The 22,542-nt window shown below is 49.9% G+C and overlaps 11 protein-coding genes across 11 annotated transcripts; 4 read left to right on the top strand and 7 right to left on the bottom strand.

The window, feature by feature from the left end:
* Positions 1 to 72: 72 nt before the first annotated feature.
* Positions 73 to 1,068, bottom strand: ASPGLDRAFT_128645 (putative carbonyl reductase; the record flags this gene model as incomplete). Its single annotated transcript, XM_022540820.1, has 3 exons — positions 73 to 320; positions 377 to 760; positions 816 to 1,068. The coding sequence occupies 3 exons, from the start codon at positions 1,066 to 1,068 to the stop codon at positions 73 to 75; spliced, it is 885 nt and encodes a 294-aa protein (XP_022399815.1).
* A 1,177-nt stretch (positions 1,069 to 2,245) lies between these two features.
* Positions 2,246 to 5,179, top strand: ASPGLDRAFT_459678 (uncharacterized protein). The gene has a single exon (XM_022546355.1). The coding sequence runs from the start codon at positions 2,362 to 2,364 to the stop codon at positions 4,972 to 4,974; it is 2,613 nt and encodes an 870-aa protein (XP_022399814.1). The 5' UTR covers positions 2,246 to 2,361; the 3' UTR covers positions 4,975 to 5,179.
* A 10-nt stretch (positions 5,180 to 5,189) lies between these two features.
* Positions 5,190 to 6,197, bottom strand: ASPGLDRAFT_67380 (Voldacs domain-containing protein; the record flags this gene model as incomplete). Its single annotated transcript, XM_022549128.1, has 2 exons — positions 5,190 to 5,853; positions 5,920 to 6,197. 2 exons carry the CDS (start codon positions 6,195 to 6,197, stop codon positions 5,190 to 5,192), a joined length of 942 nt encoding a protein of 313 aa, XP_022399813.1.
* Positions 6,198 to 6,260: 63 nt separating this feature from the next.
* ASPGLDRAFT_48480 (uncharacterized protein) lies at positions 6,261 to 6,869 on the bottom strand. The gene is made up of 3 exons (XM_022546905.1): positions 6,846 to 6,869; positions 6,728 to 6,769; positions 6,261 to 6,667 (listed from the first exon to the last, which is right to left on the bottom strand). Exons 1-3 carry the CDS (start codon positions 6,862 to 6,864, stop codon positions 6,555 to 6,557), a joined length of 174 nt encoding a protein of 57 aa, XP_022399812.1. The 5' UTR covers positions 6,865 to 6,869; the 3' UTR covers positions 6,261 to 6,554.
* A 580-nt stretch (positions 6,870 to 7,449) lies between these two features.
* Positions 7,450 to 8,040, bottom strand: ASPGLDRAFT_26715 (uncharacterized protein; the record flags this gene model as incomplete). Its single annotated transcript, XM_022543594.1, has 2 exons — positions 7,450 to 7,973; positions 8,025 to 8,040. 2 exons carry the CDS (start codon positions 8,038 to 8,040, stop codon positions 7,450 to 7,452), a joined length of 540 nt encoding a protein of 179 aa, XP_022399811.1.
* Positions 8,041 to 8,670: 630 nt separating this feature from the next.
* ASPGLDRAFT_128885 (serine/threonine-protein phosphatase 2B catalytic subunit) lies at positions 8,671 to 10,574 on the top strand (the record flags this gene model as incomplete). Its single annotated transcript, XM_022540841.1, has 5 exons — positions 8,671 to 8,788; positions 8,858 to 9,189; positions 9,243 to 9,500; positions 9,557 to 10,458; positions 10,520 to 10,574. 5 exons carry the CDS (start codon positions 8,671 to 8,673, stop codon positions 10,572 to 10,574), a joined length of 1,665 nt encoding a protein of 554 aa, XP_022399810.1.
* A 592-nt stretch (positions 10,575 to 11,166) lies between these two features.
* ASPGLDRAFT_36569 (uncharacterized protein) lies at positions 11,167 to 13,186 on the top strand (the record flags this gene model as incomplete). Its single annotated transcript, XM_022544707.1, has 3 exons — positions 11,167 to 11,539; positions 11,607 to 11,742; positions 11,794 to 13,186. The coding sequence occupies 3 exons, from the start codon at positions 11,167 to 11,169 to the stop codon at positions 13,184 to 13,186; spliced, it is 1,902 nt and encodes a 633-aa protein (XP_022399809.1).
* A 60-nt stretch (positions 13,187 to 13,246) lies between these two features.
* ASPGLDRAFT_128575 (uncharacterized protein) lies at positions 13,247 to 14,014 on the bottom strand (the record flags this gene model as incomplete). Its single annotated transcript, XM_022540814.1, has 1 exon — positions 13,247 to 14,014. One exon carries the CDS (start codon positions 14,012 to 14,014, stop codon positions 13,247 to 13,249), a length of 768 nt encoding a protein of 255 aa, XP_022399808.1.
* A 3,454-nt stretch (positions 14,015 to 17,468) lies between these two features.
* Positions 17,469 to 17,894, bottom strand: ASPGLDRAFT_48474 (uncharacterized protein). Its single transcript, XM_022546904.1, has one exon. The coding sequence runs from the start codon at positions 17,849 to 17,851 to the stop codon at positions 17,546 to 17,548; it is 306 nt and encodes a 101-aa protein (XP_022399807.1). The 5' UTR covers positions 17,852 to 17,894; the 3' UTR covers positions 17,469 to 17,545.
* An 86-nt stretch (positions 17,895 to 17,980) lies between these two features.
* ASPGLDRAFT_48473 (uncharacterized protein) lies at positions 17,981 to 18,457 on the bottom strand. Its single transcript, XM_022546903.1, has one exon. The coding sequence runs from the start codon at positions 18,414 to 18,416 to the stop codon at positions 18,141 to 18,143; it is 276 nt and encodes a 91-aa protein (XP_022399806.1). The 5' UTR covers positions 18,417 to 18,457; the 3' UTR covers positions 17,981 to 18,140.
* A 1,514-nt stretch (positions 18,458 to 19,971) lies between these two features.
* Positions 19,972 to 20,618, top strand: ASPGLDRAFT_48471 (DUF3759 domain-containing protein). Its single transcript, XM_022546902.1, has 3 exons — positions 19,972 to 20,060; positions 20,115 to 20,249; positions 20,361 to 20,618. Exons 1-3 carry the CDS (start codon positions 20,045 to 20,047, stop codon positions 20,597 to 20,599), a joined length of 390 nt encoding a protein of 129 aa, XP_022399805.1. The 5' UTR covers positions 19,972 to 20,044; the 3' UTR covers positions 20,600 to 20,618.
* The last annotated feature ends 1,924 nt before the right edge of the window (positions 20,619 to 22,542 follow it).

Here is a 22,542-nt window from a genome sequence, read left to right as displayed (position 1 = left end):
AAAAAAAAAAAAAAAAAAAACAAATGCCAAATAAACAACCCAACCGTTTTAAACCAAAATTCGTTAATTCATTCAAGGAACGCAGTATCCACCGTCGACAACCAGGTCGGCACCGGTGGTGTAGGTCGAGGCGTCCGAGGCCAGGTAGAGGTAAGCACCCTTGAGCTCCTCGGGCTGACCCTCACGACCCATGGGGATCTTGTCCTTCCAGATGTTCTTGACCGACTGAGGGACGAAGCTGGAGATCTCAGTGGCAATGTATCCGGGGGAAATGGAGTTGGCACGGGCGTATTTGACCCATTCGACGGCGAGAGATTTGCCTGCAGCGGGTTAGCATCAAATAATTATTCAACACAGTGAAAGGAAGATGACGTACAGAGGTGGATGACACCACACTTGGCAGCGTTGTAAGCGGCCTGCATCTGAGGGAAGTTGACAATGTGACCACTCATGGAGGCAGTAGCCACGAAGCTACCGTAGTTGAAGTTGGTGAGGGGCTTTCCGTTAAGGTCGGTACCCTGCTCCTTCTGGCGCTTCCAGTGGGCAGCAGCAGCCTTGGCGCAGTAGAAGGTACCATCCAGGTCAATGCCAACAACCTTGGTATAGTGGGAAAGAGGACCGTCCACCATGGGGCCCTCAGTCCATGGGACACCAGCGTTGGCAATGAAAACATCCAGACGACCATTGAAATCGCGGACAGATTGGTCGACGGTCTTCTGGACGGCTTCGGCGTTGGTGATGTCACACTGGTATGCCTTGGCTGTTGTTGCTAGTTAGTACTGACGCAAATGAAAAGAGGTGCTGGAAATACATACTCTGAACACCGTACTTCTGAGAGACCTCAGCAGCGCGCTCTGGGGCCTTGCTGTTGTTGCTGTACCAGAAGGCAACGTTGGCACCGGCCTCAGCCAGACCATTGGCCACGGCGAGACCAATACCAGCACCAGAACCGGTGACAATGGCGGTCTTGCCCTTCAGGGAGAACATTCCCAGCAAGCTGGGGTGAGGGGGAGCGGTGGTGTTCTCATGGACAAAGTGTCCGACCTCGTTGACGGGGTTGTTCGACATGGTGAATAGATTAGGGATATCAAAGTAATTGTATAGATAGGTCTGTAGAAGAGGTGGTCAAGAGTGTGAAGAGTGACAGAGACGGAGGAGAAAAGAGAAAGAAGAGAAAAAAGCTGCCAGTGACCCTATATATATGTACTATGAAAGATAAAAGAAATGAGTTGGCGAGGGGCACCATACTATTAGTACTGGGGAATTGGTGGGGGAAGACCTGTCCGGCTGGAGTGGATATGTGACGCTATGCAAACTCCTAGAAACCGGCCGCGCTCAAAGAATTGTCGGAAGCATCGCGAAGCTTCAGCTGTGGTCAGTTAGCCTACGGAGTACTACTGTACATACTGTCATTCCGTGCTCTGAACGAAGTATAAGCAGTTCTGATATCATGTCTACTTAATGGCTATCTATCTCCGGGGATGACATCGTAGTCCGGGGGTTGTTTGCTGTGTTTGTATCCCGATCCGGACCAAGGTCGGTCCGATGAAGCTATCCTGGTCGGTGCGCCAGGCGGTCTCTAGAGGCAGAATAGGTCCCTGGAGCTTCATCTCAACGACAACCGAGGGGATCAATCCTCAAGGCATTTCACCCTGGAAATGCTATTGGGAATGGATTTCGAGTGTCTACTGCCTCAATATGTGCATTGCCAGTCTCTAACATGGTGAACTGCAATCGATAGCATACATTGAATCGACGTTCTACCCAGATTGCTCTCTGAACTTGGTTAACTAACCCCAGCTTTGTTCAGTACCCCTGTGATAAGAGTTTGCTTTTTCACTGAATCGTGATGATTCAGAATGGTAGAGAAACTAATGACGAGAACCCGGAACTCAGCAAATTCTCTATAATCCATACTCCATACCCTACTAACATCGAGTGCGATATCAGACATGTCCGTCTGTAACAACATCAAAGATCGTCTCATTCCAGTTGATAGTCTGCTCATTAATGCACCCGGAAACATAGGGAAATAATTCGTGACTGGCCAATGACGATGGTTGCCAGTACGCAGTGTGCTCTATGTCCAGCATTCCTTGCGCGTCCCCGTTATGTTGGCCACATTCCATGACTACGATCTGGTATCCATAACAAACGAAACAGTCCCCGTAGGCAAAGTGTCGCTATGTCCCTTCTTGCTGTCATCTACTCTGTTTGACACCAATCCGTGCTGTCCATATCGTGTGCCACACTACCATCCCCATCGCCCATCCCCCGAACGAGACCAGCCGATGTGAGATTAACTCCAGTGCCTCCAGTTCACCCGGTGTCTGGTGCGTCCTTTTGATTTGCAAACTCGCCATGATACCGTTAACAACTGTTGTCGCCGTGGCCGTGAGCTTGTCGGTGTTGTTTATTGTGTGCTCGGTAGTTGGCACAATCGTTTGGATAAGGATTCGACAAGAAAGGCTTTCTATGGCAGTCGCAAATACGCGCAATGGTCAATATGCACGAGGATTACAAAACTTTCCTGCCGAAACCGTGACTGAGCTGTCTCCCGAAGAAGGGACTGTCCTGGGACAGTATGGGCAGTTGCCATACGGAAGCCCAGCAGAATGGGCTCTGATAGATTCAAGGGAGAGACTGGTCAAGCCAATCGATCCAGAGACGTGTTCCATACTCAGCGAGAAGCCGCGATCGTTGCGCCAGTCCCCCTCGAGATCCAGGTCCAAGCGTTGGTCCAAAGGAGGCTTTCGACGACCACCGCGAGGGAGTTCTCTGGCACCTGTAGGGGAAAAATTCGAAAAACGGTCACTTGAAAAGTCTTCATTTGAAACTCGACCTTCTGTTTCGAAGGACGAAGTGGAGGTTTCAGCAGTCGAAGGGATCATGGAGCTGCCAGCAGAGACATCTCCTAGACAGTCGCCAGACAGAGAAGAGCCGCCTCCTGATCCCAACCTCCACTCACCGGGAATATGGTCAGTGTACATGAACAGGGATTACTCGAGCAGTTTGTTCCCGGTCCGTGAGGATGAACACGAGGGATTCGACCCGTATCGCCTCCGGGTACGAGGGACAAGCCTTACCACACAAACAGCAGGGACCATGCCAGATCAACCGGTGCCACCTCCGCCTCCATGTGCCTATCCGTCTAATCGTTTCCGTCTGTCGAGAAACGATTCGTCCATGAGGTTGTCATCTCTGAGTCTTGATACAGCAGACAGCTCTATCCTGGAAGATGGTAGGAGAACACCGATGTTGATTGACAGCAACTTCAACTCGCCAGCTTTGCCGCCATGTCCGACGTTTGTGCCGTACAGCGCCAACGATGTTGGCCGTCTGGACAGGAGCTTCTCGACGAAGAGTTCGCTACAGGGGTCGTTTGCATTCCCTTCAGGATCGGTAGAGTTGGAGGCTTACAGAATGGAACGGGAGCGAACGTCTCCTCGTCGAAGCTTGACTGCTCGAAGTCCGAGTCATAGTATGGAACGAATTTGCCCGCCACCACGCAGGAGTGAATCTCTGTCTTCCACTGCACCAAGACGGGACCCACGATTTGCATCGCTGGGAAACATGCCTATTTTGTATCCAAGTCCCAACAATATTCCTGCTCATTGGAACGGCATCAACTACAACTCTGCACTCCTGCCCCATTTCAGCCAGATACGACGGTCTTCGGTGCGCCAACACCCTCCAAGGGAGTCCACTGATTCCCTTTTTAGCAGTACGGACAACCTGCTTAGTGTTTCGGAGAGTCCAAGCAGGAGATCCAGCAATGTCGTTGTGCATGAGACACCGTTGTCCGCGGACAGTCTTCCGCGACTCCCTCCTCCGTCTGCACTGAAGGGTGGGAATGGCCCACGCAAAGGCCATCGACGGCAGAATTGTGTCCGGATTTCGATCCACCCTCCGATCACCTATGGAGGTTCGGTTTTCTCCCCCATGGCTGAAGAACCGGAGGAACACGACGGAGCAGCGAGTCGCAGATCCGAGGTCTCCGAGTTGTCAGCCACCAACATGTCCTCTTTGCCCAGTATCTCGACAATTTCCATAGACAGACAAAACCACCATGAACGAAGCCGCCCTTCTTCATATCGTTGTGCCTCTTACCGGACTTCACCTCCTAAATGGAAACATGCACGGACAGGCTCCAAGGACACTGGCAACACCAAGAATTTACCTGGTATTGACACCTCACTTGCTGCTCGAGAAGCCAGTTTGTGTCGTACACCATCTCCCGACAAGAGTCCTCCCGCATGGTCAGCTTCCCACCAAGCCCCATCGCCATCGACGCGTGAGAACCCACCGACCCCTGGCGAACCACGCGTGTCTGCAGTAAAGGGCCCGCGCAGTCAACCCAGAAAACCGGTCAAAAACACCCAGCGTTCCTCAATGCCCTTGGCAGAGAACTCGACATCCCCATCGCCGTCGACGTCCTCGAATTCCAGACAAAACAGCTTGAACCAAAACTCCCAGAAGTCAAGCTCCACCCTCAACCGAGGCAACAGCAATTCTACAAACAACACATCGACAATTAACGATCAAGACGCAGCAGGGGGATTAGAGGTGGTAAGCGGCCCACAACCGACAAGACCACTCTCTCCATCTTGCGGGGTGAACAAAACGCCCAGCAACCGAAGCGGCAATATCGTGACGATCTGGGAGGACACCAAGATCGACACTCATCTCGAACGAACACCAACCAAGCAGTCCTCTGTTTCAGCTCCAGGTGAAGTCATCGAACTACAGGGAGACGTTTCGTTCAACCAAATCGAGCGGCACAAGAGCACCGGCGGGATCAAGGAACCAGAGGGCAAGGATACCCATAATGATAAGCCGCCTCGCGCAGCCAGCCAAAGATCGACTCAACCGGAACTCATGACGCCGGTGAACAAGATAGTTGGACTGGGAATTGGGGCGACAGCGGCGACTCCGGGGAGTTTGTACGATGGTGATGGGTTTCTGAAGGAGTAGGACTGGATTTTCTGTTCTTGTGTTGGGGTTCAAGGTTATTCATTGTAAAAGTGTGACTGGTTTCACTATTTCTGTATCTTAATTCTATTTCTGATGCTATCGCAGGCGCTTTCGTGTCTCGAGATCCTTGATTACTAGCTAGGCGTAATTAGAAGAATGGATGTATCATGGTAACTTTTCTAGAAGTACAACCCCCTTTACCTCAAAAACAACGTTTAGTCCGTTCTCTGCCACTTAGCCTCATCTTTTTCTTGCTCTTGCCCAACAGATCCATTCTCCTCATCCCTAGTCCTCACCGTCCCAGCACCAGGCCCCAAAGGCAACATCGGCTCCTGCCCACCCGCAATCCAATTCCCCTCCTCATCAAAATACTCATGCATATTATCCGCCGTAATCCACCCCGAACTCCCAGGCATAGCAGGCGGGAGTCCAATCTGCTGCACTGCCTCATCGCCTTCTCCATCCCATCCTTCACCCTCATCCTCCTCATCGCCAGGAAGAACCGGATCAGGATGTAAATTCGAACAAGCAGACACAGCCGCATACAGCATCTGCGTCGCAGACTGATCAGCTGCTCCAGGTCCAGTCGTCTGATCCTCCGTCGCGCGTTGAGTGGCCGTTAGCGTTGCCGTTTCACTTGTCGATATCTCGCTTAGGTTCTCTGGTGCTGTGGGTGGTACGATGGTGAGGGTGATACATTCCTCTTCGTCGTCTGCGGTTGGACCAGTTGGTGTGGGGGTTGCGATTTGCATGTACAGGCCTTGGACTTCTTCGGAGGGAGAGGTGGGGAGTTTTAGGCGTTGGATGGCGTGGAGTGAGATGGAGGGGTAGGGGATTGAGATGCCGGTTGTGGTGGAGGGGGTGTAGAGGAGGAATTTACTGTAATCGCATACCGCATTAGTTATTGCTAGACAGCAGGTTGAGAAAAGGGAGGAGAGGACATACTCAGAAGTAACCCAGACATCGACACCGTCGATCACGACTTCTTTTCCTTCTTCACCTTCAGCGTCACCATTTCCGTTAGCGGTGCTCGAGGACGCGCCGCGAATAGCATTCAATGCTGGAACGGAGAGCAGATCGCGCTCGAAAATGACGAGTTTGCAGGCCTTGCTGTGGTAGTGGAGGACTGGGGGGCCGGTGTGGAAGGACGCGGGGGTGCGCGATTGGTGGTCGGCGAGGAGGACGAAGGAGGAGGCTTCGGGGGGTGTGTTGAGGGGCTCCATTGCTCTTTTTATGGAGGAGAGATGGTTGTGAGCAAAATTAAGGAGGGTGTTTGGGGTGTTGTTGAGGTGAGGAGGAAAAAGTTGGTTCGCGGGAGAGCTATTGTAGATGTTTTCCCGACTTCACGCCGCTTTTGGCTCCCTGAGCAGCCCAGAGCGATCAGAATATCCTTCGCCACGGCAGTACAGAAGAATCAACAGCATAAAAATAAGATTAAAGATACCAAGCAAAAAGAACTTCATGCTATCCCGGTTCAGAGCCTCATATAACTAGATTATCCCGGCTGACTAGACAATCCGGCATTGTCTATATGTCGGATCAAGCTGTCTACAGATAGCAGTGTCACCGATGCACCTTGCTCAATCCACAGCCGTTTTCCCACTTTGATCCTTGATCAGTGGATCAGCTCCAAACTTCTTGACCAAGATGCATACCATTTCCTTATTCCTTATTTGAACTGCAAGATGCAACACTGGTCCAGGAGTAAGCTCTTCAGACCCCTCAACTGGCTGGATCAATTGATATCAACAACCTTTTTGCTCATCAAGAAGGAAAGCATGTCCACACTGCCACTCTGCATAGCCTCATAAATTGTACTTGTGTTATTGATCTGGGCACCATGCTTCAAGAGTAATTCTATCATTTCATACCTCCCGGGATACACAGCATATTCAATTGTAAGTTGATAAAACAGCTGGCTCTCAGTTGGGTCACGGTCATAGACCACTATTTTGGTTTTTGGTTGCCATATCCTATAGCGTGATCATATAGTAATGTTGAGAGAAGGTCTCTAAAGACAAAAAAGACGTGTTGGTAGATGGATAGCTAAAGTACGGCGTACAGCGGCAATGAAAAGAAATTAGGGATGGAGGAGAAGTGAATTCATGTATCCTGGTGAAAAAAATGTCACACCTCCCGATCTATAGAGCATTAAAAGCATCAAATTCACTCTTATCTGGATGTACCGTCTAAACGCATGAAAGTGCCGGTCACGGGCATATCGAGTATTGCGTATACAGTTACACAGCATGTTTATCGTCACTATTTTGCTGGTTATGCCCTTGTATCACCCTGTCCAGCCTCATGTCCGTACTTGGGTGTGAAGATGGTTGATCACTCGGGGTAGATCCCTAAGGCTCTAGATAGACAATCATTTTCCCGTTACCAGAAACGAGTCACTGAGCAAAATTGCGGCGATGCCACACAGGCTTATGAAGTATTGTAGAATGCCAAAGTAGGGCGGCTGGGGTCCGCTCATTTCACGCCCATTCTGCCAAACGCTTGGTCTAGCTCCTCGCCCTCATCGCGTGGCTTCATCGACGGAAGAGTGGCAGCACTCTGATCAGCAGGCGTACTGTCCAGCAGACTCTGTTCAGCTCCACCCGCAGACGACGAAGCGAAACTGGCTCTACTCGGTTGAAGTATCTTCTCTTCCCGGTCCAACCACCCCGGAGCCACCCGTCTTTTCTCAGCCAGATCCCGTTGGCGAATAGACTCTTCCCATTGCTTGATGGTGTCGTCTGCGTCACTCCGAGTCTTCCTTAGATGTTGCTCGAGTGACTGACACGCAGCTAGAATTTCGTCTGGATGTGCGGCATGCTCACCACTCGCTGATACGATGTAACGGGGTTTGGCATCGGGATTCCCGGGATCACCCGTGACGGAGGGTGGTAGCGTGGAGGGGACAGATTTGTATGTGTAGGGAAGTGTTATCGCGGAGGGCAGATTGATAAACGGGGAGACGGTCAAAGGGACCTGGGCTAGAAAGGGATGCGGTCCTGAATGCGTGTCAGTATAAGTCCTCTCATGTTACAGCAATGAATACTCACTATAGGATTCGTACATGTTGAGCGAGATGGTGGAATAATAATGAAGGTGAAGAGGCGATAGTAATCTCCCCGCAAAAGGAACCAATGCGCGTGGATCCCGAAGTTGAATAAGCAGTGTGTTCCCAATTAGGCTGAGGCTCCTTTTCAACCAGCCAGAGAATAGAGATCTTTCTCGCTGACTCGCCTCTTGCTTGCCTCTTTTTACGATATTTGTCTCTCTTCTCCCATATTGATTATTTTACCTGTTCAGGAGAGAAGTGTTCTCTATTCCTCTTGGCTCCCCACATCGACTGAATCGATCCCTTTTTGGACGCCTTGGCCACTCCCGTTGCTGGTCGTTTTTGCTCCTGAAAAAGAGTTAACTCGGGTCTTTTCAATCTGATAACTTCTCTTCTCTTTTTGCCTTCTATCTTATAAGTCCAGTTATCTCTGGAATACTACTTTATCCTTATCTCTACACTCTACGATCTATTTGCTTGGACTCGACATCGATCGCTCTCGTGTGTGATTCCGCCGCGCTTAACCCCACCAATCTCTTCCCTCCGCGCTGCCAACTTCTGTTGGTCCTGTTCTCCTTTTCCTCTTATCCTATTCTCTCCTCCGTTTTTTCCCTTCCTCAGACGCGACTCGAACGTCCTCATTGAAAATGGACCGGAATTTGGCGCGAGCGGTGACGGACAAGAGACCGGTCCCGGAGATCGATTTCACGCTACATACTATGGAAGATGGCAGTCAGGTGTCCACCCAGGAAAGAGTAGTCAAAGGTATGGAAACAAGGGTCCAATGATAGAGATTGAATCCGTTCGGTCGCTAACAGTCTTGCGAATCCCCAGAGGTGCAAGCGCCCGCCTCAAACACCCCCTCGGACGAGTCCTTCTGGTCTCCTGAAGACCCCTCGAAGCCGAACCTGCAGTTCCTTAGACAGCACTTCTATCGGGAAGGTCGTCTTTCAGAAGAACAGGCACTATGGATCATAAAGAAAGGTACAGAGGTTCTGAGGTCGGAGCCCAACCTGCTAGAAATGGACGCACCCATCACGGTGTGTGGTGACGTTCATGGTCAATACTACGATTTGATGAAATTGTTTGAAGTCGGTGGCGATCCGTCGGAAACGCGATACTTGTTCTTGGGTGATTATGTCGACAGAGGTTATTTCAGCATTGAGGTATGCTCTCCCCTTCTTTTTAACTTGCGGGCCTGAATCTGACGCTTCTTCAGTGCGTTCTGTACCTCTGGACTCTGAAGATCTGGTACCCCAACACACTCTGGCTTCTGCGAGGCAACCACGAATGCAGACATCTTACGGATTATTTCACATTCAAACTCGAATGTAAGCACAAGTACAGCGAGGAAATCTACGAGGCTTGCATCGAATCCTTCTGCTCGTTGCCGCTGGCGGCGGTTATGAACAAGCAGTTCTTGTGTATTCATGGAGGCCTTAGTCCCGAATTGCATACACTGGAAGATATCAAGGCGGTATGTTCAACCGTTCCTACAGGGATTTAGCATTACAAATTCTAATGTTGTGGCAGATTGATCGCTTTAGGGAACCTCCGACCCACGGCCTGATGTGCGATATTCTTTGGGCTGACCCTCTGGAAGAATTCGGCCAAGAAAAGACTGGTGAATATTTCGTCCACAACAGCGTTCGAGGCTGCTCGTACTTCTTCTCCTACCCTGCTGCATGCGCTTTCCTCGAGAAGAATAACCTACTGTCGATCATCCGGGCACATGAGGCACAAGATGCCGGATACCGCATGTACCGCAAGACGCGCACGACCGGATTCCCTAGTGTGATGACCATCTTTAGCGCACCGAACTACTTGGACGTATACAACAACAAGGCTGCCGTGCTGAAATACGAGAACAATGTTATGAACATTCGTCAATTCAACTGCACACCCCACCCGTACTGGTTGCCCAACTTCATGGACGTCTTTACCTGGTCGCTTCCCTTCGTCGGTGAGAAGATCACGGATATGCTTATCGCTATCCTCAACACTTGCTCTAAGGAAGAACTCGAAGACGAAACACCAACATCGGCCTCTGGTCCCGGGTCGCCGCCGCTACCAATGGACGTCGACAGCAGCGAGTTCAAGCGCCGGGCTATCAAAAACAAGATTCTTGCCATTGGTCGACTGTCTCGTTTCTTCCAGGTCTTGCGTGAAGAGTCGGAGAAGGTCACTGAACTCAAGACCGCTGCTGGAGGTCGTCTTCCCGCGGGTACTCTGATGCTGGGAGCAGAGGGAATCAAGCAGGCTATTAACAACTTTGACGATGCTCGGAAGGTTGACCTGCAGAATGAGCGTCTGCCCCCAACTAAGGAAGAGGTTTACCGGAGAAGCGATGAGCAGAGAATGTCAGCTTTCCAGCGTGCTCAACAAGAGGCTGACAATGATGCCGGGCTGGCAACCGTGGCTCGACGTATCAGCATGTAAGTGCTCTCCCTTTTGAACAAGCGAAGAGAAAATCGAAAAAGTTCTAACAATCCATAGGTCTGCTGGATCAAATAAGAGTCGTCGGCAACGGGACGAGACCCAGGAAGCTTGATCGGATGATGAATCTGTCGACGGTCTTTGAGTCCAGCCTACGTCCCAACTTAGTTGCGGCTCCGATAATTCATAGAGGAATATGACGTCCGTGATATTGTGGTTGTCATGGTCATTTTGATTTAATTTTTTACTTTCCCTTTTTGATTCTGCTAGGATTGGGACGGCCGATTAATGTACCAAAATTTTTTGAAAACGGCATACCGGGAGAACCATTTTGTGTATATCCCTAGACAGTGGCCACGAGGCGTCTGCGACGTCTTGGGCTACATGAGTTGATGAATCTATACAGTGATATCTATCCATTTCATTTTAGCTGGCAGTGTGTATAAGAAGCATTGGGCATTGGGTATGATTGTTTCTGCCTTGCGTTGTGTACATGTGGATTTGAGTCTTTCCTCGTTTAGATATGAAATATCATTTCTATAGGTGTCCGTGTATAGGTTCGTCTACATATTCGCACCTTATTCAGTGTAATATTGCGTAGGTAGGAATGCTAGTGAGTTCCCCGCCAAGAACCGCCTTCAACCTTTTCCGGCCGACTCCCTCGTTTCTCCCCTCCAACAACCAGATCGAACTGCACACCACAGTCAATGCCACCAAATCTGCGTGGCTCATTGCCGAAATCCCTATCGCGTCCCCTGGACAGCGGGGTCTTTTACTGCCCCTCCTGCTCAACCTGGCGACGGACCATCTCAACGCGTCGGAAAACCTACCGCCCCAGCACCGGAACCAGCACGAGCGGCATTATCCCGCGAGGTCGAAACGGGGAATTGAATACTCAACGACACCAGTTTACCACATCGTCTGCGATTAACGCGGGAAAAAATGTACCGCCGCGGTTTAAGGAATTGTATGCGGCGTTGAACCGGGTTGGGGATGTTGCGACGGATCGGGTGAACTTGAGTCGATTGCAATTGGCTCTGAGGGGGTTGGAGTCGGAGGAGCCGCTTGTACGGGTTGCTGGTGGGTTTATCTTTTACATTGGTGTTGTGTTTGAAGGGAGGTAGTGATACTAATTGTTAATTTGCAGTGCTCGGATTGAACGATACGAATGCTGCACGCAGACTTGTTCGATTGTTGCTTTCCGATCCGTTGTCGTCTAGGGAGGATTGGGAGGACATGCTGGAGGGATATGAGGCTGATATTTCGCGAGGGTTGTTGATACGGTATGGCTACGTTATGTCAACTTGGAGGTCTAAATGCTAACGAAGCACAAGACACGGCGAAGAATGCCAGTCAATCCCGAACAACCTCCTTCCCACGATTTCCATTCCCTCGCAGCTATTGAAGAAAGCCAACATGGAGATCCTCGTTTCCAGTCTAGGCACAGAGGCGGACTCATCAGCATCCCAATTCACAGCAGACACATTCCTCGTCCCGACAGTGACCATCCGCACCTCGCATTCCGGTCGGCACAATGTAGTACGATACCCGGTTCACAAGAGCATCGTGTGCGGGAGCGGCGTGGAAGACCTAGTTTCATACAGTGGTCTGATTGCGCGGTCCGATTTGAAGAGAGAAAAGAACTCTGTCTACGGAGCTATTGGGATGGAAGTTTCGGACAAGGAAAAGAGGAATGACCGATTCGCTTTTGTGGATATCAAACAGGCAGAGGATGCACTGAACAAGTTCCGCGAGTCTGTGCAGAATGCATCGCTCTACGAGCGCGGGTGGAACAGCAGTGGAGTGCAGCCGGTTGTGGACTGGTTGGCGTCCATGCGGGAAAGCGGAGAAAGTCTGGATCCATCATTGAAAACGTTGATTCTGTCCTTGCTTGATGCAGCGGAGGAAGGCGTTCTTGCCAAGGAAGCCCGAAAGGCCCAGGAGCTACAAGCAGCCGGTGTCTCCGAGGAAGTCCGGGCGGAGCTGGACCGATCCGTTGGTTTGTGGGCGGAGAGAGCGCACTCAGAGCTCCGGAGTTCCCTCGAAGAGGGCTTCGCCAGCAACCGGTGGAGAGGCCTGGCTTGGTGGAAGTTGTTCTTGCGGGTGGATGATGTGAGCATGCTCACGTCTGAGATTCTGGAGAGACGGTATCTGCAGGGGGCTGAGAAGGAGGTCATTTGGACGGCGGGACAGCTCCAGCAGGCAGGCCTGATGGATAACCCGGAGCACTTTGAATTATCCGAGCTTAAAGAAGGAGAGCAGCAAGCGCTCGTGGAACAGACATCTCCGCTCGTGCCCTGGCCGGTACAGATCTCCACTAGCCGCACGCGACTACTCAACACAACGGTACCGGCCCTGCAGGCGCTGGCGCAACGGTTGGTGCTGTTCAGCATGTCAACGACGACGCTGACAACTGCGCTGTCGGGATTGACCTATTTCTCGTTCCCCACGGCGTCTGTCTACGAGACGTGCACATTGGCGGCGGTGGGACTGGTGTACTCGCTGCGCCGGCAACAGACTAAGTGGGAGCGCGCGCGCGAGTTCTGGGAGGACGAAGTCCGGGAAGAGGGCCGGACGGCTTTGCGATCGACAGAGGAGCAGTTGCGAACGCTGGTGCAGGAGGGCGGCCGACCTGCTATCGAGGGCACTGAAGATGAAGCGCGCGAGAGCATTGAGCAGGCGCGCAAAGCCGTGGAGGATATGGATGTCAAATCTACAGACCCTTAGATTATGTACAGAAAAAATAAGAGACAGGAAGTAGTAATGTACAATAAAGAAGAGCTTCGATCAAGTCAATTCCACACTTCCCTCAGGAACACCCTGCCTACTGCGCAACCTGCGGGCAAAAAACTGCATAACGGGCAACATCTCATCGCGATTCCGCGGCATCGTATCACCCTTCCTCGCATACCTATGCGTCTCCACAAACTCAAACACCTGCTTCGTACGCTGCACAGCATTATCCGTAACAACCGGCGAATCCCTCCCCGAAACCAACAACACCGGCGTCCGATTCTTCGCCGCTACCATCGTACTCCCAGACAACGGATACGGCGCGCCCACCGAAATCACCCCAGACAACGACTTATCCTCCTCTGTCTCAGATAACCCCAACTCCTTAGCAACGCTCAACCCAAGCATCCCCCCCTGCCCCAACCCAAGCACCAAAATCTCCCTCAACCGATACCCGCACTTCCCCACAAGCACCCCCCTAACCACATCCTCCATAATCGTCTTCATCACCCTCCCAAACCCAGCATCCATATCTAACCCGCCGGCATTATCGAACGTCACGTCGTCGCCCCAGTGGAAACCGGGTAGGTCGAAGGGGAGCGGGTGCGGGGCTTGGAGGGTTAGGATGGTGGTTTCGGGGAGGTTGAGGGCGCAGGCTAGTTGGGTGAAGGAGGGGGCGGAGTCGCCAAGGCCGTGGAGGAGGAGGAGGATGTTGGGTGTTGGTTGTGAGGATTGGGAAGAGGATGTGGAGGATTGGGGAGGGGTAATTGTGATGGTGAGGTTGGAGGGGAAGTCGGAGGGGTGGGGGGTTTTGGTGGGCATTTTCCGTGGATCTTGGGATTTTTTGCTTGGGGTCGTGTATAAATTGAGCTCGAAGCTTTGATATAGGGCTCGTAGAGTGATGTTCTGGTTGGATTCGTGGTTGTCTTTTTTTCTAGCTGATAAGAATCTTGGATGAAGCTGATTACCATAAACGGTATGGTCTGTTATTCTGCCGCTTGTCACCGCCATATCTAATCTATACTCTTCACTGTGGTAACTTCTCGACGCATGTATTCACTGGGCTGGCCGATCTCGAATTATTTAGTCTAACAAGCCGATGCACTGTAGATAAATAGACAACACGCCCGCGTTACCGTTAACCGGCGTGATGACTCGCAGACAGCTTATGCGACATGGACGTGTCGCTACTACTTTGAATACACATCGACTTAGTCTCTATTATATAAATATTATAAAGAGACTGCATTCTTGTCGAGAGCTGACTTACTAAGTTACCCTTCGACATAAATATGCTTGTTTAAATCAACCCCCTTCATAGAGGTCAAGAGACCTAAGGTGTTTACCATTGTGGCTAAAAGACAGGCAAGCGGCTGGCAGTCTGTCTATGTCCATAACGACGACCACAGCAGGTTATTTGAAAGGACGGCTACAAGCCCTAATTTGAACCAGGCGACTCTGTCTAACAGGAGTTGCAATCAGCAGCTGCTACCCCCTTGGTCTGCTCTGCTTTCCATCAGACATTTACTGTGTTTAAGCGCAGGAGCACATGAATCGTGTAGACTGCAGGGTTGATGGTGTAATGCCTCAGCCATGATGCATTTAGATCCTGAATGGACAGGTTCGAAGGTTTGCATGGTCCAGAATAGTGTTTCACGTGATACCGTGGCTGATCAGACTCTAGGGCCAGATGACTGATGAGTGGCCCTGGCCCTAATTAATGTTTGCGATGGCCAGGGTTTATCCCCGATCTTTACTATGGACTCATTTGAGCAGAGTGTTCCTTAGCCAGAGGAATTACACAAGATGCCCGTGGATTGCTGAACTCGAGGATGGATACGCCCATCGCCTCCAATACCCCTACAGTGCCGGGTATACAAGCCTCACTACTGTCCATTGGACCCGCCTCGGCAACTCACTCCAATCGACTCCGTTTCTCATCACCCAATTCAAGCGCAGGGCTCGACCGCAGAATGGAGGGACAACCACGCTGGTATCTGCGGGCAGTCCAAAACAGACCTCCCCGTCTCTACGGGATCGTTGCGGTGGGGAGGTATATGCGGTTTTACAAGTGGGATAGAACCACGTGGAACATTCAGTTTTGGGGTCCAAACACGGGCGATGCATACCATGTCCTTAGAGATCGCTCGGCTGTAGCGGCAAGGCTACGACACACTCGAGTACACGAAAGATCATCCTAGCAATAGACTAGGGGTGAACACAACTGCGCCCAACTTGGGCCAGGTTTTAGGAGCAATCACCGGCTGTATGGAATCACTGCGGTAGGGAGTTAAATTCGATTTTCCAACGAGGTCATAAGACTAGAAAAGTTGTGCTTTGGGGCACCAGGACCATGTCGATGATAACCGCGCAATGATCTTGAGGTACTTGAGATACAATTACCACGCGAATACTAATCCAGCAATGCAAATACCTGGGCACACTGCGGGGAGACAATCGCCGGTATGGGATAATCGTCATCATAGGCTATGTCCGCTTCTACAAGTGGAAATGAAGACAAAGAACATTGAGTTTTGGGGCGACCCGGCTGAGCATTACCATATACTCAAGAACCGCACTGAAGTCGCGAGTAAGTTGCGGTACATCCGGAGCAATCACTGAATAGGTAGTCTGAACCAGAATGCGCTATTCATTGGCCAGGAGTGGGATCTTGTGCGCTATCCCTAAACCATGGTTGTCCGTGACAATCACGTGTTAAACCGCGAAAGACAACCTGGGATACGCTTCTAAAAAAAAAAAAAAAAAAAAAATTCTTTTTTGTTAGAATAGTTTATTAGGTTGAAATAGCAATCCATCTCTCTCTAACCCATAGTAACGACCTCTTGCACTTTATCGAGATGCTTCAGAATATATTGCCGCCAAGCCAACCCTCCTGACATGGCCGGAAGTTGTCCAAGTTCTTCCAATCCCAGACACAATAACTCCCAGTCAAGTGTCTCCTCCATTATCTTTTCAATCTCATAGAAAAAATCAGTCGGAAATCTAGAGCGCCAATAACTGCCACCAAGGTATATCCCTATAACATCCTGCACCTTAACGACATCTGACGCTGGGAGGTTGTCACATAAGATACACAATATCTCTGCGGGAATAGTGGAAAGACGACAATGGTGATCAAGAAGGCTTCTGGATCTAACCCGCTTCTTTATCCTGCGCCGGGCCTTGGTATTAGAGTTTGGATATAATTGATACACCCGGGGTCTGATAGAGTATAAATACTCTGATGTTAATATATATAATCAGTCAGGTGTCGCAAGGGCCGTTGGAATCCTTACCCTTCGTGCTCATGAGCGTACGATCAGCTTCGCTGATGTCAGTACCATACCTCCAACCCCTACATTCCCGACATAGGATATCCAGAATCGTTTTTAAATCAGTCTTTACCATAGTCCCGAGGACCCGGTGGTGGCAAAGCATTTCCCAGCAAGGCACGTGAATCGGGTAACCAAGCAGTTCTTGGTCTGTAGGCTCGTGGGATGGCACATGAACAGCAGGCAGTACGAATCGATCTTGTTGCAGATCCATCCTATACAGATTGTCTATACGGCCTTCTTCGCTGTTCCATGAGACTTCAAGTTCGTCAGTCGCATCATAATCGTTGTGGTATGCTATGCCTGATATTTGACATTCGTTCTTGCGTGGCTTCAAGAGAACTTTCGATATTATCAAAACTAGTCAGTTCCTATTCGCCAATGTGGTATTCGCTGGACGTACTCATGCGATACAAGCTCCACCAAGAAGCAGGGCTCCAGCGCTCATTCATGATCTCGCTTGCAGTGTATATTCCCGCGCGAGGGCGGTCCTTGGCCTGTCTAGAGGCATACAGAACTTGCAGCGCGACATTGATTGACTGGCCGCAGATGTGGCAGAGGGGATCAGGCCAACCACATTCATCAAGTGTGTCATATCCGGCACAGTCATAGACATTTTTTCCACATCCCCCATCGATTTCGTCTGCCATCTATCTTGCTTTCGGGGAGCGATATGGGAGATGACTGTAACGGATTACATCAAGGTGATACGCGCATATAGAAAAATTCTCAACGCAACGAAGTACTTATTGAATCGCAACTCTCGTTGGCACGACCTCACTGGCATCGCAAAAGCTGGGGTACATTTAAAACCATTATCAAGGAAAGGAGAAGGAACAAAACCAATAATGTTTTGAACTCGAAGAGCGAGGACAAACATAGTAACCATGGGCTCTACGTGCTAGCCCTATACGTCCGTTATCTAATCCAACCGACTGTAGTGTCTTGAAGGTATTATTATTATTATCATTATTAGTGTAGTGGTAACCTCTATCTTCAATCAACCTCGCAGGCTTTTCCCCTAACCCTTAGAGACGATTTCTTGCACTTTATTTAGTCGCCTCAGAATATACCGACGGCAAGCCAACCACTCTAATCCCTCTGGTATTTCCTGGCGCATAAATACGGTTTTGGGTGCACGCCGTTTTTTATTACGGCTTTGAGTATGCTTGACAACCGGCTTAGGCAAAAGTGCATCGGTAAGGTCGTCAAGCTTCAGGCATAAGAATTCCCAGTCCAGTGTCTCATCCATGACATCCCTCACCTCATGAAACAGATCCGTTGAGATCCTGGAACGCCAATACGCATCACCAATATACGATCCCATGGTTTTCTCCACACTGGCGACGTCTGATGATGGAAGATCATCAAGAATGAAGCACAGTACTTCTACAGGGAGATGGTATAGGCGACAACGGCGATTGAGGCGGCCGTTTTTGAATCTCTTATTTGCCATGCGTCTGGCTTTGTTGATGAGAGATTGGATCTTTTTATCATCCCCTGGATCTGCTAGATGTCAGTAGCCTTTGGCTAGATGACAGGGACCGTTGATCTTACCCTTTACACTCATGGGCATATCATCCACTTCGCTTCTTTCGGTATCATACCCCCATTCTTCATATTTCCGGCGCAGGATAGGCCAGGATAGTCCCCAAATTGGTCTTTGCAATACTCCCAAGAGCCCTATGGTGGGAAGGTAATTCCCAGCAGCGGAAGTGCACCGGGTAGCCGATCAGTCCTTCACACTCTGCGGGATCTAGTGATGATTTAGGGAGAGTAGGCATTGCAAGATGGCACTTTTCCTTAACCATCTCCTCACAGCCAATAACACCCTCTTCACTATTCCATGGAACTGCAAGCGTGGGATAATAATCCCAGTTGTAAAATGCCATGCCTGATGATTGGCATTTCTGGGTGCGTGGGTTGAAGAGAACTAATTGCCATTCAAGAGTCAACTAGCGAAAATAGACATGGTTATCGTGAAGCATACTCAAGACGATACAGAGCGGACCAATAAAGAGGATACCCAGACTGCCCATTAATCAATTCACGGGCAGTAAACACGCCAGGCGGAGGATTGGCCTTTTTCATTCCTGCTACAGACCATCCTATCCCCGACGCAATCCCGACTTCGTAGCCACAGATGTAGCAGAAGGGGCCAATCGGTTCAAACGCACCAGATGTATCATAGTCATAAAGGTTATAGTGATTGTTATCTGAGGAGTTAGAGCCAATGAAGTCCAAGTCCGGATCCTCCATCGTCGCGTTGTCTCAAGGCAGGATGGTCGTTAATTCGTTAATATCCAGACCCCCACCATTCGACCCTCTTTATTGGAGGCCGTATACAGATGACATCAGGGTGATACGTATACAGACTACTTCCATCATCACCAACATTGTGCCCTACCATCTAGAGCTCAGCATGAGTGTTATTGTACAGATTCCCAATAGAGTAACCCCACCAAGACCACCTACAGCCCCACGGCTGAGCCCGATCGATGCGCCACACCGGAAATAGACTGAGCACGTAGCGATTTACGTAAATTGTCCTATGCTCACCAGCCTCACTCCCGATCCCTGAACAGCCGAAGATGAGGGGAAACAGATCGACTGTTTTACCTTTACTCTGTAGGGCACGCGATCGAGGCGGTATGCTCAGAGATCGTCAATTGAGTTTCGGATTTGTTGCTGCCTGGTATTAACTATCCAGTAATATCCATTAAGATCGAGGAAAAAGATGGAGCATTATGAGACAATTTAGCACCAGCCACACACCGCCACGTTATGGTACGGAATAGTATCGTATGGTACTGCTCTGTAGTTAGTACGTTCCTGATTGGTAACATTCGGGTCTCGGAGGTACTCGTAAGATATGCTTTGGATATACTTTGGGACGGGATGGCTTGTATTGTAATCTGTAAAGGCATTCAATTGACTGTTATTCATACCATTTGTTTTTTAATACAGATATCTATATCCCTACTCCATACTCTATTCTATCGCCAAGCTGTATACGTTAGCCAAGTCGTAGGGCAGAGACAAGCCTTTGCCCGCATCTTGGCTACGGTAAGGCTGATCCACCACATACCGATACCAATCATACAGTAGACCTCGGAGATACAATACGGAGGACCCCTGGTATGTACACATACTCAAGTCCATACAGCTCCATACAGACCCATGGTACAGATACTCGCCCCCCATTCTCATTAAACGTGTCCAATAACAACCGCCCATTGGATGGGCAGTGTATGGAGTATGTACTACTCGGAGTAGAGGGCTCAGCTGAAGGCGTGATGTGTCCTCAGCTGGTCTGCGCCATCGGAATCGCAGCTGAGGACTCCGCATGATGGTGGGGTAATGGGACACCTGTACTCCTACTCAATGATATAAAGAGGGGTCCCCTCTGCTGTCTTCTTCTGGATTCAATCACTCACTCACTGACAACTCAATCTCTCAATCCCTCAATCTCTATCTTTTCTATCTATCTTCCTTTCTTCCTACACAAATAACCAACACAATGGCTTGGGGCTGGGGTATGTTCACCCCTCCCACATCCCACCTTGAACGAAGCTAACAAAGCTACACAGGCGAATCCGACGACGCTCACCGTCAGGTGTACGACAACGAGAACAAGCACGAGAGCCACCTCTCCCACGAGGTTCTCGCCGGTGCCGCCTCGTTCGCCGGTATGAAGGCTTTTGAGGACCACCAGCGCAAGCAGGGTACGTTTTCTGTTCCTCCCCCTACTATACCCCTCCAACCCCACGTACCCCTCTATGTCCCACTACTACCCCTCACCAAACAAACACTAACACAACCGTCCTCATCTACAGGCAAGAACGTCTCCCACTCCACCGCCAAGGAGGTCCTCGCCGGTCTCGCCGGTGCCGAGGTCGACAAGCTCGCTGAGACCAAGGGTCTCGACCAGGCCGACAAGGTCAAGGCCCACCACCACGCTAAGAAGAACGCTGAGCACATGTACGATGAGCACTACGTTCAGGGCCACGGTGCCGAGGAGTACAACCCTGGTCAATACCAGCCTCACAAGAGCTTCTCTGGCCGCGGCTGGTAGATTTGAGGTTGATTAGGATTTTTTTCTTTTTGATGATACCTCTGTATATACATATGTCAATGAGGATATGAATAAATCAGACTTGATAAGTACTTGTGTTCGAGTTGAGTATTCTGTATACGTTGCTATGATGGTAGAACTCAGTCCATATGGTTTTGATCATTCGATCGTAGCTTCTGAAATGGTCTTCATGGCTTCCCGCAGCTTAAACGGTCCGTTATGTACATTTGTCGTTGACTTTCGCAATGTATCTCAGAAATCCCGATAGCGATCGAGACACGCATTTATGAAGAATGACAAGTTTCTGTTAAGAGAAATCCTAGTGATTGAGGATCACGCCCCGTAGAGCGCTGGTAGCCCCTTCCTGGCTCCTTGAGATGATTGTATCAAGCTCGCCTGGGGCTTCGTGGTCAGCGTACTATATATCATGTCAGCACCTAAGGAATGGACTGTGGAGTTCAGCACGCATTGCAATGCCGCTGGATGATATGAGGCCTACTTACCAGTCCGCGTTGTTTAAAGACTTCTATGAGAACGCAAGCCCTGCGTCACCAATTATTTTCACTTTCCATATCCATCGTTGAGGTATTGCCCCATTGGATGTCATTGTGGTCGCGTGTAATTTAACATGACATCTAGATCACAGTGCTCTCGTATCTGTACTTTCCATGCTCACTGAAAGCACCTGAACAGCCACTCACAACAAAGTCCAGGTTGGCATTCCTCGGGGAATGTGCGCGGGGCAAATATCGAATCGTAAGTCGACGTCAAGGATCCCTCTCGTTAAGTGGGGGCAAGGGTTGGTCCACTGATGTGATGACTTTGCTTTTTGATGGCACGCGCTTCCATTTTCCACTTTTCCAATGTTGTGTCCCACTATTCAAGATCTTCCGGATCTCTGTTCGACTTTCCGGTCTTAATGTTCAAACGAACCATAAAATCTGGGTAAGGTGAAGTTTCTCCTAACCCGGAACCCTCGGTGCTTGTGGATTCTGACTGCGTTTGATCGCGCAAAGGATCAGCCTCCTGGTCATCATATTTGACCAGCAACAGAGACTAACCAGTGGTCGATTCTGTCGTAATTGGCATTGTCAGATCATCACGTAAAAGAAGGAGCTAGCTGCATTTTCTCATGCACAGTTAACGAGTGTGCTCGACACGCCGACCTCCATGACTATCCTTGCCACATCATCAGCCTAGTACTTGGTGTTGTATGGTTTGTAGGTTTCCTTGTGGGAGATTTTGTCTTAAGCCCAATGGCCGTGGGTTAGACTGGCCAATTTGGTCATTAGAGTTTCGTAGTCCTCATCGTGTCCCGATCTCACGACAATAGTCTGAGAGCGCGCTCTCAATCGAGGTTGTGGGATGAGTGTCATGTTCCAATTGACGATTTGATATGCCTCCAACTCAACGATATCAAAATAGTCGAGAGCTTCGAGAGTTCTCGCCTGATTCTTTGGCGAATGTTGGCAGTTCTCTAAGCCAGATGTCTTAGAAACCCTCCAGTATAGGCACTCTATAGGAGGTATTTAGGGAGATGGAAGTGGTCTAAGTGTCTATAGGCTATACACCAGTCTGTAATGAATTGAATGTAACCTGTATGGTAGACAAAGCTCACATGTGATCAATTCTTGACGAGTCAGACAAGGCGACGCGTGGGGGTTGGGGAGGAAAGACAACAAGGAGAGCATCTAGGTGGAACAAGTGAAGGCCAGAGACTTTGATCTAGCCCTGTAGCATTCGCTGATTATCCGGGTCACCCGGAAGCAATTGATGAATTTAATGCAGTAAATAGAAAACAGCTATAACAATTAAAATATTGATATAGTTCACCTGTGTCTTATTATCACGGGAATGGGATACCGGTTTGAGTCTATCAACGGATCTATATCCCACATTGAGACCCAAACTCAGATCCCTATCCATATTGTGGATGATGTCCA

Source organism: Aspergillus glaucus, assembly GCF_001890805.1.
Source record: "Aspergillus glaucus CBS 516.65 unplaced genomic scaffold ASPGLscaffold_13, whole genome shotgun sequence".
Taxonomy (NCBI): domain Eukaryota; kingdom Fungi; phylum Ascomycota; class Eurotiomycetes; order Eurotiales; family Aspergillaceae; genus Aspergillus; species Aspergillus glaucus.
Note: the sequence above shows the minus strand (reverse complement) of the source record. Positions and strands in the feature narration are given on the sequence as shown.

What these genes read in the sequence shown, in the direction of transcription:
- ASPGLDRAFT_459678 (XM_022546355.1), top strand. Translation starts at nt 2,362, where the DNA reads ATGATACCGTTAACAACTGTTGTCGCCGTGGCCGTGAGCTTGTCGGTG.
- ASPGLDRAFT_48480 (XM_022546905.1), bottom strand. An exon ending in CCTTCTTGATGAGCAAAAAG is followed by an intron (nt 6,668 to 6,727) that starts GTTGTTGATATC and finishes CTCCTGGACCAG; the next exon opens with TGTTGCATCTTGCAGTTCAA.
- ASPGLDRAFT_48474 (XM_022546904.1), bottom strand. Translation starts at nt 17,851, where the DNA reads ATGGGATCGTATATTGGTGATGCGTATTGGCGTTCCAGGATCTCAACG.
- ASPGLDRAFT_48473 (XM_022546903.1), bottom strand. Translation starts at nt 18,416, where the DNA reads ATGGCATTTTACAACTGGGATTATTATCCCACGCTTGCAGTTCCATGG.
- ASPGLDRAFT_48471 (XM_022546902.1), top strand. An exon ending in GGACCACCAGCGCAAGCAGG is followed by an intron (nt 20,250 to 20,360) that starts GTACGTTTTCTG and finishes CCTCATCTACAG; the next exon opens with GCAAGAACGTCTCCCACTCC.